General features: G+C 44.7%; 1 protein-coding gene across 2 annotated transcripts; it reads right to left on the bottom strand.

Moving 5' to 3' along the window:
* Nucleotides 1–9,449: 9,449 nt before the first annotated feature.
* Cdkn2aip (CDKN2A interacting protein) lies at nt 9,450–14,062 on the bottom strand. Of its 2 annotated transcripts, none has more exons than XM_048455795.3 (3): nt 13,660–14,062; nt 13,176–13,306; nt 9,450–12,289 (listed from the first exon to the last, which is right to left on the bottom strand). In XM_048455795.3, the coding sequence occupies exons 1-3, from the start codon at nt 13,914–13,916 to the stop codon at nt 10,947–10,949; spliced, it is 1,731 nt and encodes a 576-aa protein (XP_048311752.3). In that variant the 5' UTR covers nt 13,917–14,062; the 3' UTR covers nt 9,450–10,946. The 2 variants fall into 2 exon arrangements, with proteins under 2 accessions (XP_048311752.3, XP_087756886.1); XM_087900760.1 differs by having other exon boundaries at nt 12,149–12,289; nt 13,207–13,306.
* Between the last annotated feature and the right edge of the window lie 4,186 nt (nt 14,063–18,248).

The following is an 18,248-nucleotide window of genomic DNA, read 5'->3' as shown; positions in this document are numbered from 1 at the left end:
GCTCCAAAGCTACAGAGAAACCCCGTCTCAAAAAATCAAAAAACACACAAACAAACAAACAAACAAAAAGACTAAGCTTGCTCCAGAGTGTGCAGGCACTGCCTCAGAGTAGGCTGTGTACATTTCTTTCTGCAAAGATGTGTGCTTGGAATGGCGAATTCTCACCTAGCTTAGGCCCACTCAGCAGTCAAGTGTGACTGAGAAAAAGGGAAAGGCAAGAGCTGTACCTCAGGGCTGGTGCAAAGTCTGCCAGCTTCAGAGCCAGCTCCAGCGGCAGGTGCGCCCCTAAGCTCCCTTGGTCCTGGGCTATACTGAGCAGTTTGAGACAACCCCATGAAGCCTTTCAGTATGGGAGATGCACATGGCTCCACACTGCAGCAACCCAGGATGAGAGAGTAAGGACATTTCTTGAAAAATGATTACGGATTACAGGCAGCTAGATCAAATGGTAATGTTTTGTTGGTAGCGTCAATCTAGCCCCTGGCATCCCTATGCCCAAAGAGTCTGGAATGTTTGGGTTCAGGTTTCACTTCTGTCACTGGCATCCATATATGCAAAGAGTCTGGAATGTTTGGGTGGAAGTTCCATCCCAAGCTCCCTCCCCTTGGAGTTGCCTCAGTTCAGACTCCACCTCCGAGAAAGCCGGCCAAACGATGACCCCTCCCCAGAGATGCTCAAGATCATTTCCACAGGGTATTTAAATTGTAACCTAGAGAACAAACACGTGATTTTCTGGTCTTCCTTCTCCATCTCATCTCTGGGAGGCTGGAAGGCCACCCGAGACCATTGGTATCCATTAAACCTGGACTTTTTCAAATTCGGTTTGAGGCTTATTGGGAGGTTTATTGGGGTACAGAAAAATTTCAGGTATATTCTACCCACTCCACTGTACCTAATATTATTTTCATGAGGCCATTAATGGAAACAATGGAATCATTATGTAAAGTGGTATATTCAGCATTGGCAGTTCTAAAATCAAAGTACTGATAAGCCCCAAGAACTATTGAGAATGTCTGTGTCCTTCAACAGCAAACATTTTATTTCTGTAAAAATAAGCAAGCATCTCCATTATACAAATCCATAGTAAATTTCATAGACTGTATTGGTTGTCTTTCTGTTGCTGTGATAAAACACCATGGCCAGGGAACTGAAGGGAGATTATTGCGGTTCATGGGTCTGGAGAGATGAGAGTCCATCACGGCAGGGAGGTAGAGTGGTAAGCGGAAGTTACAGCAGCAGTGACAGGAAGCTGAGAGCTCAAGTACAGGTAGGAAGCAGAGAGAACAAACTGGAAGTGGGGCGAGGCTTAAAACTTCAAAGTTCTGCCCACCCTCTGCAAATGACATATCTGCTCCAGCAATGCTGCACCTCCCCCAAACCTCTCCAAAGAGCACCGCCAACTGGAGACCCAGTGTTCAAATGCCTAAGGGGGACATTTCTCAGTGAAACTATCACACACACACACACACACACACACACACACACACACACACAGTGCGGGAGAATTGTCTGTATTCTGTCAATCATGTATTTAATAAAACGCTGATTGGCCAGGCAGGAAGTAGAGGCGGGTCAACCAGAGAGGAAGTAGAAGCGGGGCAATGAGAATAGGAGCCGGCTAGGGAAGAGGAAACTCCCTCTACAGTTCTGCCCAGACCACCGGAGAGGAAAGATGTAACCTGCCCAGCTGAGAAAGGTACTGAGCCATGCGGCTAACGTAGATAAGGATAATGGGGTAACATAAGTTATAAGAGCTAATAAGTAGCCTGACTTAATGGGCCAATCAGCTTTATAACCTAATGTAGACTCTGTGTGATTTTCTTTGGAACTTGCCGGTTGTGGGGTACTGGGCGTGACAGAAACCCCAACAAGCTGGCCCTTCATGTTACACACACAAATTGTTTTTTTTAAATAAAATTGTAATTATCAGTAAATGTTTAATTTGTATAAGTATTGTATACCTATATACCCAGGGTTTACAGTAGGGCTTGGGATATAGAGTATTAGAATGCCTTCCTAGCATGTGCAAATCCTTGGTTTTGATCCCCAGTGTAATTATTTGTTCTGTCCCTTTAAGAGACAAGCCACGCCCACTCCCTCCCTGCTTGCAGCCTTGGTCTTCTTCTGCCTCCCCCCACTTCTTCCCTTACCCTCTTCTCTGTCTCTGTCTCTTCTCTCTCTCTTCCCCTCTCTCTCCCTCTCTCCTCTTCTCCCCTTTTCTCTTCCCCTCCATAACCCACCTAATAAATGTCCGACTTCACTCTGCATGGTGTGCCTATCTGTCTGCCCCTTTGCCTGCCCGCCGCCCACATGGCTAGCCACCAGGTTTGCCACCAGCAAACAGCCACCTTCGGAGATATGCCATGTAGTCTCATGCGCAGTCCCTACCTAGGACTGGCTGCTCCCGGAACCCACTGTCTGCCTGCTGGGATCCCACAGCAAGCTGCCGGGGACTCCCCTCCCAGAACCAGTCACAGCTCAGGGACCTGCAGCTGCCCCTGCCTGGGGCTGGCTGCTCTCAGGGCCCACTGCCTGCCGCCACATGGCCCGCTACCACCACTTGGGAATCTGCAGAATTTTTAATAATCCATTGCACCCAGCACCACATAACAGATGTGGTGGTGCACACCTGTAGTTTCAGCATTAAGGGGTAGAGTCAGGAATATCTTTAGCTCAAGGTAATCCTCAGCTATTTAGTAAGCTGGAAGCTACCTGTTTTTAAAAGTTTTATATTATATAATAACTATTATTATAAATTTCTAGACAAGTCTTGTAAATGGAAGACATTTAAGAAGTCCTAACTTAGACACATTTTCTTGAAGGTCTCAGAGACACCTGTTCAACGAGATTCAGGTGGTGAGGTCTTTGATGAGCAGGTGAGTTTCTGTTGCTGGTATCTTCAGTGCACTCAGAAACATCTGCAAAGTCCTCCAGGTCACCGCTCAGTGCACACACTGTGGTCGAGACACCATCTTCTGCCGAGCACGTGACCGCTCTTATACATGGAAACAAGGGGAACAAAAGGACGAGGAACTAAAGGTGGGATGGAGCAAGGGAAGGGAAGGGGGAAGAGCAATGGAGTCTCCCAGGGGGCAAATATGATCAAAGTACACTGTGAGTACATGGGAAAATGGAGCAAAAGCCCTCACTTTGTACAATTAATATAAGCTAATTAAAATTTAAAAATAACCCTAAAGAAATGTAACCTCTTTTTGTTACAAGTAGTCTCTTAAACTAAACAGGCAAGGTTCATTAAATTTTATTACTTTACTTTTTTAAATATTTATTTATTTATTTATTTATTTATTTTTAAATTTTTATTATGAATACAGTGGTCTGTCTGCATATATGCCTACTCACCAGAAGAGGGCACCAGATCTCATTAGAAATGGTTGTGAGCCACTATGTGGTTGCTGGGAATTGAACTCAGGACCTCAGGAAGAGCGGTCAGTGTTCTTAACCTCTGAGCCATCTCTCCAGCCCTTAATATTTATTTATTATGTATACAATATTCTTTCTGCATGTATGCCTGCAGGCCAGAAGAGGGCACCAGACCCCATTACAGATGGTTGTGAGCCACCATGTGGTTGCCGGGAATTGAACTCAGGACTTTTGGAAGAGCAGGCAATGCTCTTAACCACTGAGCCATCTCTCCAGCCCCCTACTTTACTTTAAAAAAAAAATTAATTGGAGGGGTTGGAGAGATGGCTCAGCAGTTAAGAGCACTAGCTTCTCTTCCAAAGGACCAGGGTTCAATCCCCAGCACCCACATGGCAGCTCACAACTGTCTGTAACTCCAAGATCTGACATCTTCACACAGACATACATGCAGCACATAAAATAAAAACAAATAAAAAAATTGGAATAGCATGCTATCAAATCTCATAAATAATATTTTAATCTCCTTTCTAATATTTAATCATGTTCATCTTAAACAAATTTTGTCTCTGTGACTGAGATAAACCCATTTTTATCATGTTAATGTATATGTATAGATGAATACATATGAACACACACACATATATGTATATTATTACTAAGAGTTTATGTCAAGGCTGGAGAATGCTTGTTGCTCTTACAGAGGACCCTGGCTTGGTTCCCAGCACCCCATGGCCATTCATAACCATCCTGAATTCTGATTCCAGGAGATTCTGATACCCTCTGCTGGCCTCTGATACACGTGGTGCACATACATGCAGGCAAAAACACTCATACATAAAAAAAGAGAAATAATTCCTTTAAAAAGCAGATCTTTGGGAGTGGTTGTCGGTGGAGCAGGGTGTGGTAGGTGGTATATGCCTTTACTACTAGTGTCCAGGAAAAGGGCATGTCTGTGAGTTGGAGGTGATTTCAAAGTTACCCTGGTTTACACAGCAAGTTCCAGGACAGCCAGAGTTGCATAGTGAGACCTGGTCTCAAAGAAAGAAAAAAAGAGGAAAAATAAAAACAATGAATGAACATGGTGGGGGCAGAGGGACTGGAGAGATGGCTCAGCAGTTAGGAGCACCAGCTGCTCTTCCAGAGGTCCTGAGTTCAATTCCCAGCAACCACATGGTGGTTCACAGCCATTTATAGTAGGATCTGAAGCCCTCTTCCGGCCTGCAGGCATACCTGCAGACAGAGCACTCATATATCGAAAATAAACAATTAATCCTTAAAAAGAAAAAAGAACATGATATTGTTAAAGTGCATTTAATAGCCATTTTAGTATACAGCTTTTCTTATGATGAACAATATTTCTGTAGAAACAGATTTACTAATAGTTGACATAACTTAGAATCTAAGAATAAGCTCCATTTGATCATGATATACTTTTCAAAAGGTTTTATTTTTATTCATGTGTGTGTGTGTGTTTGTATAACTCATCCATACAGATACCTGCCAAGACGAGAGGCTATTGGATCCTCTGGAACTGGTGTAACAGGCAATTGTGAGCTGTCATGTGAGAGCTGTGAACTGAACCCAGGTCCTCTGTAAGAGCTATTAAGTTCTCTTAACTGCTGAGCCATCTTTCTAGGACCTTATTCAGTTTTCTGTTGGTTTCTCTGAACATTTATTGTGTGTGTGCACGCCCCAGTGTAGGTGCAAAGGTCAGAGGACAGCTTGTGGAAGTGTCGGTTCTCTCCTTTCCCTGTGTCAGTCAGTCCTGGGGGCTCACACTCAGGTCCTCTCGGTGGCGAGCTCCTTACCTACTGAGACACTTCAGAAGCTCATATTCTTTCAGTGTGCTGTGAGAGTTTATTAACATTGCCCTTTGTAGTATACTGCTGCTCTTAACTGAAACTAAGCTAAAGTTCCTTTTCGTGTGCCATCTTGGCTGAGGTTTTATATAATGGTATACTTGGCTTACTAACAAAGCATTAGAGGTATAAACATCACTTGAACTATGCCCTATACATCCAAATGTATTTGTTTTGTTAGCTAATTTGTAGTCTCTGCCTTTCATTCCAGAGCTCCTAAAGATTTCAGGTTAAATCAGATGCCAAGCTGAGCTTAGTGCCCCATGTCTACCGTTTCAGCTACTCAGGAAGCTCAGGTAGTACTGGGAATTAGAATGGAGGTCATTCTGACAATGTAATAAGACTCTATCTTGAAAAACATCTTATTTCTAATTTAGCTGCATTGCATTAAACCTGTGGTCTATACAATTACTGCTTATGTAGTAAATGTTCTGTAAGTGCTTGTAAAAGTAGATGTTTGGCTTTTTCAGGAGTCCGTGTGATGTTTGGATATGTCTGGTGTATTCTGCTGTCTACATCCTCAGCAGCCTTTTTCATTCAGCTAATGTCACTGACCTAGAGAGATGAGTGACAACCATAATATTCATGTCTAATCATCTGGTACCTCCTGCTCGTATGTTGAATGTCAGCATTCTAATATTTCAACTGTTGGTAACTAGTATATCTACACTGTGAATTTGTGTTTGTTTTGTTCTGTTCTTGGTTTTGTTTTGATTTTTTGAGATAGTATTTGTATAACTGTTCTATCTTAGAACTTGCTTTTGTAGAGTAGGCTGTCCTTGAACTCAGATTGGCCTGCCTCTGCCTCCTGAGTGCTGGGATTAAAGGCACGTGTCACCATGCCTGGCATGAATTTGTTTTTTATTGATTTTTTTTTTTTTAAATCTCAATTGGGCCATTTCTAATAGTAGGAGTTTAACTTCTTTCTTCTTGGTACATTTTCACTTTTGGTCAACATTTTAACAGTAATTATTACATACAAGCACTTGACCTCTGCTTTAATGGTTTTGAGTTTTTGCTTGTCCATTTGCATTATGAACACTCAATAAATACCAGCTGGCTGCCTGTTTATTCCAGGTAGCTCTTGAAAACAGGATATTGCCTAGAATACTAAGACTTTCTCATGGAAGAAAATTGAAGTCACACTGCTACAAGACTCCTGACCTTGTCGAAATGAGTTTATTCCTGTGTCTCTTACTGGTCAACCTTTCTATCACAAGTAATTTTTCAGTAAGGGCATAATAGGGAAGATTCTATGACTTGTCTTGTTCTTTTCACAAGTAGTCAGATTTAAGGGAGTGTGCTCTGTAAGTGATTGCCATATAACTACTGGATTCTAAACACATAATTTTAGCGGGAACAGCGTCTCCAGAAAGCGATGACAGAGCATATGGAACTAAGGGAGCCCATGTAACATTGCTGACCTCCTTCAACAGCCACTTAACCAGTGTTTTAACCAGCAGGGATCTGCCATACAGGCAGCTTAGGCAGCGAAGTTCAGATGTGAGAGCACCTCAAAAATCCAGCAGACAAGAAACACAGGAAGCAGGGGAAGCTCTGTTGTAGGCCAAGCTTTAGTTTTCTTTTGGGAGCATAACTGGGGTGCTTGGGAAAGAACGTGAGATGGGAGAGAAACTCAAAATGTGGAGTATGCGGATGGCTTTCTTTGGTGGTCCTCTTCATAAGTGTGGGGGAAGGCAAAAACTGGTTGAAGTCTGAGCGGCCACATTTTGACACTGAGCACTACTTTGGCCTGCACAGCACACATCCTTCTGTAGTTAAGGCTTCACTCAGGAGAGCTACCCTTCCAGCACTGAGAACTTTGAACTGTCCCACTCTAATCTGATGCAGTAGGTTCAGACTGTGGTGAGTACAAAGTCAAAGGCGGCAGAGCTGCTGGGCGTGGTGGCTTAGGCCTCAAGACCATGCAGCACACACTTAAAGGAGTAAGGGGGAAGACAGGTACGCCTCTGTGCACATTCACCTGGCATTTTAACTAAAAGAACACATCGAGGGAACATGAACATAGAAGTTAGAACCAGGCATAAGGAACACACCTATAAATCAAACACTCGGGAGGCTGAGCCAGGAGGGACACTGAGTTTGAGGCCAGCATTGGTTACATAGTACCAGACTAGCCAGAGCTACATAGCAAGATCTTGCCTTAAAATAAAAACAAGACAGTAGTTAGCCCCTAAAGGCGCTTGCCTCTCTGAGCAGCTAACACTACTACAACCCAGCCATACCCAGTCATATGGTTCTGTGGTCCAATGATGTACTGTCGACTTCAAGAGGTAAGTGATGTCTGTTCCAACAACATGACTTAGAATTCAAGCTGTCACCTTTGCTAAAGCTAATAGCAATGTCTGAAGTTGGTCTGCCGTTTCGCTGTTACCCGGGACTGACAAGTTCAGTGGCTAATGTGTATGATGACAAGTCTGATGGAGCTAAGTTCTATCCTGCGACCAACATAGTAGAAGACAGAGTCACACAACCTGCACACACTACGGCACACACACGAAATAAAGTGCAAAGCTGGTGGCTCACAGCCATCTGTATTAAAATCCGGTGCCGTCTTCTGGCCTGCAGAGACACTGGCAGGCAGAACACCACATAATATAAATCTTTAAAGACATGCACCAAGCAGTTATTGTGGCTTGCAACAGAGCACAACTTGAATGGGGACTCAAGGTGGCACTACTCGGCGGGTGTGTTACACAAGTTTCCCAATGACGACATCTTCAGTGACTTGCTGAAACCCAAACTAATGGTATGGAAGACACCCTCTTAACTTCAACAACAAAGTCATTTAGAAATTTTCAGACAGAAGGAAACTGCAAAAGTTTATTGTAAAAGTACATAATCTGGAGTGAAATGTGCCACCATCTTACTTTTTTAGGATCTTTGCAATGTAATTCTAAATTTGTGTAATATCGGCTACCTTTCTCATTGCCATGACCAAATACTGTCGTCCTTTTTTTTTGGCTTACAGCTCAATGGGACATACCCTTCAAGGCAGGGAAGGCATAGTGGCAAGGGCACGGGACAGTAGATCACACTGTTAATCTAACCAGAAAAAAACAGGACATGAGAAGCCAGCCTGATATATATAAAACTTCTAGTCACCTCGTGTTACAGTTAAGATTCCATCTCAAAGAAAATGTGGTCAAGACACTGCAGTCCCACTTCCAATGGCACATGTCCTCCAGTCAGATCCCATCTTTCAGAGGTTCCACTACCACCCCACCCCCATGCAAAATGCCCAAGGTCATTCCACATTTAAGCCCAAGCAGGTGTATTTCATTGTTAAAGACCACACGAAGTGCAACTTTAGCATTTTAACAATCCTTGGCAATTTGTTCAGCTCTACTGGGAAGCTACAAATTTTAATCAGAGACACCGAATTTTCTTTTTTGCACGTGTGTGTTTACACATTGAGGTGTAAATGTTAAGGCGGAAGTCAGGTTGACCTCAAGCATCCTTCTCAATAGCTCTCCATCTTACAAACAGGCTGGGCCTCTGGCAGAATCTGCAGCTCCCTGGGATCCCATCTCTGCTTTTCCATTGCTGCAGTCACATATGGGCCAGCATTGCCACCCAGTGTTTACATGGAAGCAGCAAGTATCCTACTCACTGAGCCAGATCCACAGCTCATACATTTTTATTACGAGCATACATGTGTTGTAAATACTTTGTAAGTTCAAAACCAGCCAGGGCTACATAACATACCTTCTCAAACACCAGGAAAATATCACGTTTTCATTCATTTTTGCGGTACTGGAAATTCAATTTGGGGCCCCTTTGCATGCTAAGCATTCTGTCACCTACCTTTTGGGGGTGGGGGCTTTTAGGCAGGTTTCTGTGTAGCCCTGTCCTAGAACTCTCTGTAGACCAGGCTGGCCTCAGTCACCTGCGGCTGCCTCCTGAGTGCTTGGATTAAAGGTGTGTGCTACATTAATTCGATCACCGGACTTATATCCCAGGATCTTTTTACTTTTTCAGACAGGGTCACAAACTCCTCTGTAAAGCTCCAAGGCCTTTAACTCCAGCTCTTCCTGACTCAGCCTCAGTAGTTGGAATCACAGGCCTATGAGAGCACAGACTCTTCCACATCAAAGTTTACTGAAATTTAAGACTTTCAATACAACAGCCTTTATAACCTTGCTTGAAACATGCCATTTTAGAAAATCACCAAATCATCTAATCAGATGTATTTCAGAAACGTATTTATTCTAATGTCTGGCTCACTTTTCTGGTAAGCATTGGTTCACAAAATACAGCACAGAAGAAACTTCAAGGTGGTTTTACAATTTACTTATGTTATTGCTCTCCACAATATATAAAGATAGTCAACTTACAGAATATAGATTTTGCCCTGGTATCCAATGAGCCATCCCCAAAAAACAATTTTAAAAGGTTATCTGGCAAAATACAAACATCCCTGATTATTTCAGTTCAAGCACAGGAAACTAAGCATCTTTATTATTCCTAAACTACAAAATAATTTTTACAAACTTAAATTGTGCTTATTTTCAACCCTCCAAGTTCAAAACAACTAGTGGATATGAGATGCCTCTTCTTTTCTGTATATTATCACCATTACTGATCAGTGTGCAACATCTCAAAAGCCAAAGGCTACCTAAGAATCAATCACCTAAGACACAAACAAGATTCTATCTACTTCATTACTAACAGATGCAATTCACATGAGATCAATCATTAAAAGAACTGACCATGGCTCTCTAGTCTTCTCCACATTCTTCTGAAATCTGCAAATACAAAAACCACCTGGTTCTAGATACAAACTTTAACTTCCCTACCAATAAAATTATGTGTATCACTAGGGAAACTACTTGGTTGTAGTTTACTATGAATAGTAGTGAGAAACCAAGTTGCAAGACTGGGTTATGACTTCAGGGCAGGAGGGGAAAAAAAACACAACTTCTTGAAAAGGTAAAATAGCTTAAAGCATTTAATATCTAAACAAATCAATCTGTTAATAATTAGTAGTCACAAAATATGCTTAATATAGAAACCCACATTTGTTTTAAGAAAGTGTAAATTGCATTTTACCTCAAAACATAAATTAACCTGCTTAAGAATCAGCAGCAGTCAAAACCATGGAGAATTTTAAACGTCAGAATAAAATAACAATAAGTACTTTATACTGTTTTGTATCTAAAAAAAAAAAGTTTACAACTTCTCATGAAAATAGTTTGAGGCAACCATTCTTTTATTCTTTAACAGATGTTCAATATTGTGAGCAACATTCTTAAAACCTTGTCTTACAGATTTTCACACATTCAAATACTGTGGTCCCCTTTTCTTTGATGGGATTTAATCAAGTTAGAGGAAAAAAAAGCATGGTAGACAACTTAATACATTTCCACCAAATTGGAAATAGTACAAAAATTTTAAGGTTCTACAGGACTACACATCGTACCTAATATATCATTAAAAATAGAAGACAGTATTTTCTTCAGCAAATAAAAGCACATTGGTGTGCTGTCAATGTATACCCTTTAATATGTACTGTCATTCATAAATTATTTACAACTTCTACTTTACTGAAGAGAACTAGAATTTAAATTTTCTGCAAAACTGGAAAAAAGCAATACAAAATCTGTGAAAGCCAGTGTTTTATATCATATAAAAGCCAGTTCTCTCCGAACACCAGCTACTGGGCGCAGTGGTGACTTGGAGACACTACAGTAACTCTTGAGGATGCTTCAACGCGGGAGGCAAGTTTACAGGTCTCGACTCCTCATCAAGGAGTACTAGATCTTCCACCTCACTGCCTCTGTACTTCCTTTTACATATCTTTACCACCACTTTCTTCTTGAGAAATAACTTCAGTGCTTCTCTCGATGCAACTGCCTTTGCATTTTCTTTGCTTTTTCCACAGCCAGTGCCCAAATACACTGACTTACACCTCAACTCACAAACAATACTTTCTTGAGAGCTCTTATTTTGAGGCAGATCTGCCAGTTCTTTCAAGGGGACAAAAACCACATCCAGTGTTGCTTTCAGAGCTTCAATAGCTGCATTTAGCAGCTCCCCATGATTCACACTGGGGCTAAAGCCCCCAACAGCTACCAGCTTCCACGCCACTGTTTTATACAGTCTATTGAAGAAAGGCTGCTTCTGCTTTACATCCTCACTGGTTAACTTCCGGCAGGAGAATCTGACCGAGCTCTCACTGGACTGGGAGGTACTCTTAGAAGGCAACTGTGAAGTGCCACTCTGAGAGCTACTCTTAGAAGCTAGCTGAGACACGCTTGCTAAGGAAGTGCTTTTGGAAGCCATAGCACTGCTCTGGGAGCTGCTTTTGGAAGCTAACAGTGAAGCAGCTACCTGAGAAGAGCCTTTGGAAGTCAGCAGTGAAGAACTGGTTGAACTGCTCTTGGGAGTTAGTAGAGAGGTGCCTGATGAGGAACTGTTTTTAGAAACTGCAGGTGAAACACTTGCCTCTGAACTAGTTTTGGATGTTAACCCACTTGAGGCTGTCTCTGAACTAGACTTAGAAGACAGCAATGGCAGCTCTACCTCTGAACTTCCAGAGGAACCCAACAAGGGCACCTCAATCTCTGAGCTGCTCTGAGAAGCCGAGACGGAAGAACCTTCCAAAGCACTCTTTTTAGGTGATCCGCTCTGCTGCCTGGAATCAGTGGATTGGCTCACATGACTATTCATACTGGATTTCAACAACGAAGAAACAAATGATGCTGAGCTGTGTTTATCTGCAGCTTCTGGGTCAGAAGCTTTTCCAGCCCCTGCTGTTGTTACCTGAGAGGAATTGCTGCTGCTCTGGCTGCAAACAGATCTATCTCCTTCACCTGTGGAGCTATTCTGATTAGAGACACCAGAGCTGCTCCGAGCTGAAGCCCCACTACTCTCTGATTTGGTGGACGACCCTGTGGATGCCGAACTGTTTTCCTGAGGAGCTGACGAACGATCTGTTTTAGCAGATTTCTTTCCATGATCTCGCTCAACGGAAGAATTGTTTTTTCCTTCTATGACTCGTTTTTTGGAGGGCTCTTCTATCCCTTCTAGAAAGAAGAAAAACACAGGTATTTCACTAGGAGTCCCACACAGATGTCAACTCATTAAGAAACATTCATTAAGAAAGCACAAAGGCTAGATGGTGGTGGCGCACGCCTTTAATCCCAGCACCCGGGAGGCAGAAGCAGGTAGATCTCTGTGCATTTGAGGCCAGCCTGCTCTACAAGAGTTAGTTCCAGGATAACCAGGGCTGTTACGCAGAGAAACCCTGCCTCCAAAAAGTACAAAGAGCGGCTCTTCCAGAGAACCTGGGTTCAATTCCCAGCACCCACATGACAGCTCACAAGTGTCTGTAATCCCAGTTCCAGGCGATCTGACACCTTCACACCAATGCACATAAAATAAAGTTAAGTAAGTTATTTATAAAAGAAAGAAAGCAAGCACAAAGAGGAGCTGAGCAGTGGTGGCACACTGCATTGAGGCAGAGGCAGGAGAGTATCTGTGAGTTCAAGGGCAGTCTGGTCTACAGAGTCAAGTTCCAACACAGTCAGGGCTGTTACACAGTGAAACCCTGCCTCGAAAAATCAAAATAAATAAATATAAATTTTAAAAAAGCACAAATAAAAATATCTCAGGACTAGCTTCTTTTAAAGTATAGAAAAACTTCATTAATATCTTATGATATTAACAGGATTAATTTCTAATATTAAATTAACAGCGTCGGACATTGGACTTTAAAATCTAAAGCAGTCAAAGCAAACTAACAAATTCAGCACCGAAAACAGACAGACACAGTTTAGCTTTAACATGTCAACTAGATTAATACATCATACACACTCTGGCTTGTTAAAAATTAGTAAGGACAGCAATTCCTAATTATATCACACTTATTTTCTAAACTCCTATGTATGTTCACATCTATGATCTGCTAACCATTGCTACTCGATATCCCTCTTTTCTTCACCTTGGCAACCAGTTCGTCTCGTGTGGTATGGATTGGAGCATCTGTCACTTTGATGCCTTCAGCCATACTAAGAATTTTATCCATAACTTTTTGAGGGTACCTGAAAAAGAAGCAAAAAGTCGCTTTCAAGGAGTGTTATGCGGAACGACTGGCAGTGTGCGAGGCGCGGGCCCTCGGAAAACTGCAGTTCCTGCCTGCAATCAAAGCATACCAACCACGCGACAACCCCTCGCCCCGAGATGCCACAAACAAATGCCTCGGGCGCTCGGGAAGCGAACCCCTAAACCGGGAGTCTCCCGAGTACCGTCGGCTGCACCCACCCCGGGTACCCCGCCGACACTGAGGTCGGCGCTGCCGCAGACGCCCTCCGAGTGCCGCCAGGGCCACAGCTTCCCGCGCTTCCCGCCCCGCCCTCCGCAGCGACACCGGTCCCCGGCAGCGCCCCTCGCTCACCGGCACCCCAGGAAGACATGGTTGGCCCAGGCCATGGAGAAGGAGACAAGCTGCTGGAGCTGCCGACGGCGGCTTCCGCTCTCCGCGTCGGCCGCGGCTTCCCCGGGCGTCGAGGGGACCAGGTCTCCGGCATTGCGGAGCAGGAACTCCCGGCGGTGGCGCCAGTGTTTGTCCGTCTCGCCCTCGCAGCGCAGCGTCTCCGCCCAGGCGGCTACTCGCGGGTTCTGGCTCAGGTACTCGGCCACGTCCTGCGCCATGTTGGGCCTGCGGGACGAGGAGAGTGCGAGCGCACCGAGCCGAGGGAGGCCGAGCGGCGGGGCGCGGCCCTGTCAGCGCGGCCTGCACCGGCGAGCCTCCCGAGACCGCCCCTCCAGCAGCCCGAACCCCAAAACAACAGAGCACGGCGCCGACGAACCGCCCACTTCCGCCGGCCGCCGGCCCGCTCCCTTTTATCACCTCGCCGCCGCCGCGCGCTCGCGCGTCCTTCCGGCGCCAGCCCGTTCTCCCGGGGTACTTTGCGGCGACGCCGAGCCGCCCGCCACTCGGAGGCAGGGCGAGCCCGGCCGAGGCGGGGCTGAGGCGACCGAGGGGTGGCGTCCTCCCGCCAACCTGCGAGGCCGCGCGGCGCCGGGTGCGGCTGGGGCTCGGCGTTCCGGCGGCGCTTTGTGACGCCGCGCTCTGCGTCCGTCCCGGGCCGGGGACAGTGGGCGGGGCGTTCGCCTGCGCGTCTCCGCCCCCCGGAGCGCGCGCGGCCAAAATAAACAAAAGCTGGTGTCTCTGCCCGCGCCGCGTGCTGCGGAAACTGGACCAAGGGTGCCGAGCCCCGGGCGAGCTTCGGGGCGTCTGGGGACGCGGGGACGCCTGTGGGGTCGGGATTAAGGAATAACAAGCCTGCGACCAGGCTCTAGGCTTGATTTCCGCGGTCTCTTAGGTTCCGGGGTCCACCCCGACCATACACGCTTCCTCTAACGTTTTTGATCCGAAAACCATAAATAGCCCTGTGCCGACAGGCTCTGTAGCCGGATGGATTCTTTGTGGAAATGAACTGTTACCGCCAGTTGGGCCGAAGCGGAAATGTGCCGGTTTATCTCGTCCGCCCGGCCTCAGGGCAACGATTTTTTTTTTTCTTTCTGATTTATGTGTGTGGATGTTTTCTTGCACGTGTGACTGTGCTTCTTGTGCGTGCTTGATGCCCTTGGAGACAAGAAGGTGATGGCTCTCCCGGAGCTGGAGTGACACGGGATTTCGAGCGCCATGTGGGTGTTGGGAATTGAACCCAGGTCTTATGGAAGAGCAACCCATAGTTTTTTTGTTTTGTTTTTTGTTTATTTCTACTTTTAGGTTGTCACAGTTGAAAATACCCGGCAGTTCTGACTTGCTAGCGTTTCCAAGTCCAGATGTACGCCTAATATTAGTGAACTCAAAGCATCATTATTATATGTAATAGTCATGAATTATAAAATCGATTTTCCTTCACTAGATACTTGCGTTTTGTTGTGAAAATGCGTATCAGAATAATCAAGCAAAATGAAGTCATTTTGTGTCTAGACTTGGGTAGCCTTGAGCCTGGGTTCCAACGCGGTTCAGCCTTAATCAAGTAAAAAGGCCAAATCAGCCAGGCGGAAGTTTAGTCCCAGCGGGGAGGCAGAGGCGGGTGGGTCTCTGTGAGTCTGAGGCCAGAGTGAGTTCCAGGAAAGGCTCTAAATCTACAGAGAAATCCTGTTAAAAGAACCAAAAAACAAACAAAAAAAAAACCCCACCAAATTTGTTTTGTGATGGGGAGCAGAAAATGTCTTTCAGTTTGGCCACAAGGATCCCCAGTGACACCCACCCCACCCGAAGTAGGTCTTTGGAGCCCTGAAGAGAGATTTAAATTAAAATAGAAAGTCAAGGATATGCATATTTAAGATCTGCGCATCTAAACAGCGACCAAGGTGTGGCCCTGCCCGCTATTGAGTCTCATCCTGTAAGGTGATTGAGACAGTGGTTAGAACTATGAAATCTTTTTTAGGATTTCCTTCTCCATAAGATTCTTGGGGAAAATCTCATTTCTTAGGGTCTATTGTTTCAACATTCTAATAGAATGAGAATCAAGAGCCTCTTTAAAATACTTTGATTTTGGTTGACCGTTTAATTTTGTGTGTGTGTGTGTGTGTTGTGTCACACACGGACACAACAGCAGCAGGCCAGTCTTTCTGAGTTCAAGATCAGCCAGGTCTATGGAGCTAGTTCCAGGACAGCCAAGGCTACACAGAGAAGCCCTGTCTTGAAAAATAAAAGAGAAAGAAAAACCAAACAAAAACTTCATTTCTATCAAGCCAGTTACAATTTTAGATATGCAACAAAAACTATGTAGCAGGCGATGCACACCTTTAACCCCAGCACTTTTGAGGCAGAGGCAGGTGAATCTCTGGGTTCAAGGCCAGCCTGGTCTATACAGTGAATTCCAGGACAGCCAGCGCTACCTGTAGAAACCCTGAAAGCAAACAAAACACCATGTAATTTATATACATGCTGCAGCAATAAAAAACAGCTATTTCACGAAAACTACATTGCCTTCCCAGTCATACCCGGAAGAAACTACAGCAAGGTCAAAAGAGAAATTGAAGCTTCGCTGCTGTTATCCCATAGCTTTACCGTTAGTCTGAGCACTGAAGACTGTCGGAACGCTTACAGTTCAGGAACTTCATCAATTTCTTGACAAGGGGTTCAAAAGAAAATACTCGATGACTTCATAACTAAATGACATTGTTAAATTTTTAAAACGGGACATTTTTCACTGGTCACCCTGTGTCCTCCAACTGACTGACTTCAAGGCCCTCACAGGAAAGCAAATATATGTAACATTTTAACAGCGAAGTTTTTCTCTTTGGAGACAGAGTCTTTGCTTTCTCTTAAATGGCCAGGAACTGGTGACCTTTCTGGCTCAGCCTCTAGGGTTTACCCGTCTCAAATTCTCACAGTTATAATAAAAGCAAAAATAGTCTGAAAACCATAGAGTATTTAATTGCAAAAGTCGGGTACTTTACAGGAAAGATATATGTACTTCTGCTTCGGATTTTTTTGTTTGTGTTTTTTAAGACAGGTTTTTCTCTGTGTAGCTCTGGCTGTCCTGGAACTTCTGTAGACAGGCTGGCCTCGAACTCAGAGATCCGCCTGCTTCTGTCTTCCTAGTACTGGCATTGAAGGCATGCACCACCACTGCCAGCACTTGTTTTGGATTCTTAAATTGTTCGGTTTAAGACTAGTGAGTGGCTAAGAGCCCTCTCCTCCAAGTTCCACCTCTGAGTCCTATACAATGAGCAGAGAACCAGCATTTGCTAATTGTCCTCTGTGGTGGTTTAAAACAAAACTATCCCCAAAGAGAGTGGCACTATTAGGAGGTGTTGCCTTGTTGGAGTAGGTGAAGTCTTGGAGGAAGTGTGCCACTGTGGGGTCTCATATCTGCTCAAGACAAGACCAGAGTTCAATTCACCTCCCGTTACCTTCAGATCAAGATGTAGTCTCTCAGCTCCAGCACCACGTTTACCTGAATGCTGCCCTGCATCCCTCCATGACTGTAATGGACAACATCTCTAAACTGCCAGCAAGCCACTCGATTGATATTTTGTTTGTAAGCTAACAAACAAAGGTTTCCTGAAGACCAGAGTGCAGAGCCAAGGCACTAGTTAGCCATAGAGGCCAGGCAGTGGTGGTACACACATTTAATCCCAGCACTCAGGAGGCAAAGGCAGACAGATCTCTATGAGTTCAAGGTCATCCTAGACTACTGCGATTGAGGCAGTCTAAAAGAGAAACAGCTGGACAGTGGTGGCTGACACCTTTAATCCCAGCACTGGGGAAGGAAACAGGAAGGGATATGGGTAAATGGAGAGAGGAAAATAAGGTGGGAGTAGACAGTAGCTCAGAGGCAGTCTGAGGATTCAGTCTGAGCATGCAGTCCGAGGTTTTGTAGAGACAGCAACAGTCTGAGGACCCCTAGAGACAAGTTCTCCCTTCCAGTCTGAGGACTCGGCAGAGGTAAAAGGTCTCTCTAGTGACTGGCCTCACTGCTTCTCTGATTCTTCAGCTTTCGCCCCCTAACATCTGACTCTGGGTTCTTATTACTGAGAACAATTAGAATTCATGCTACAAGCCACCACAACTAAATGTTTTTCTTTATAAGAGTTGTCGTGGTCATGGTGTCTCAGTGACAACAATAATGATTCAAACTGGGTGTGGTCGCATATGTATGGCAATCCCAGTGCACAGGAACTGAAGGCAAGAAAGCCAGAAATTCGAGACCTTCCTGACTGTGAGACTCATTCCACCTCAAGAAACCAAGGGCTAGGGATTTTACTCAGCACTTTCCTGGAATTCAGCAGGCTCTGGGTTCAATCCCCAGGATTACAAAAAGGAATGTGTGTGTGTGTGTGTGTGTGTGTGTGTGTGTGTGTGTGTATGTGTGTGTGATTTAAAATGGAAACAAAAAAGAATATTGATTGGCCATCATAGTCAAGAAGGCAGACTGTGGAAGGCAGGGATTCAATATAATCAGGAAGCCTGTTTCTCTGGCTCTGTTGACCTTGCTTTCTCTGAATTAGCAGGAA

Source organism: Myodes glareolus, chromosome 23 (genome assembly GCF_982192425.1).
Source record: "Myodes glareolus chromosome 23, mMyoGla1.1, whole genome shotgun sequence".
NCBI classification, from domain to species: Eukaryota; Metazoa; Chordata; class Mammalia; order Rodentia; family Cricetidae; genus Myodes; species Myodes glareolus.
The sequence above is the reverse complement of the archived record's forward strand: the minus strand, read 5'-3'. Positions and strand labels throughout refer to the sequence as shown.

Bases quoted from the DNA above. Each gene is read 5' to 3' on its own strand.
- Cdkn2aip (XM_048455795.3), bottom strand. From the start codon at position 13,916: ATGGCGCAGGACGTGGCCGAGTACCTGAGCCAGAACCCGCGAGTAGCC. The intron at 13,307-13,659 runs GTGAGCGAGGGG...CTTCTTTTTCAG, and splicing joins CATGTCTTCCTGGGGTGCCG to GTACCCTCAAAAAGTTATGG. The intron at 12,290-13,175 runs GTTAGCAGATCA...TCTTCTTTCTAG, and splicing joins AGGGATATCGAGTAGCAATG to AAGGGATAGAAGAGCCCTCC.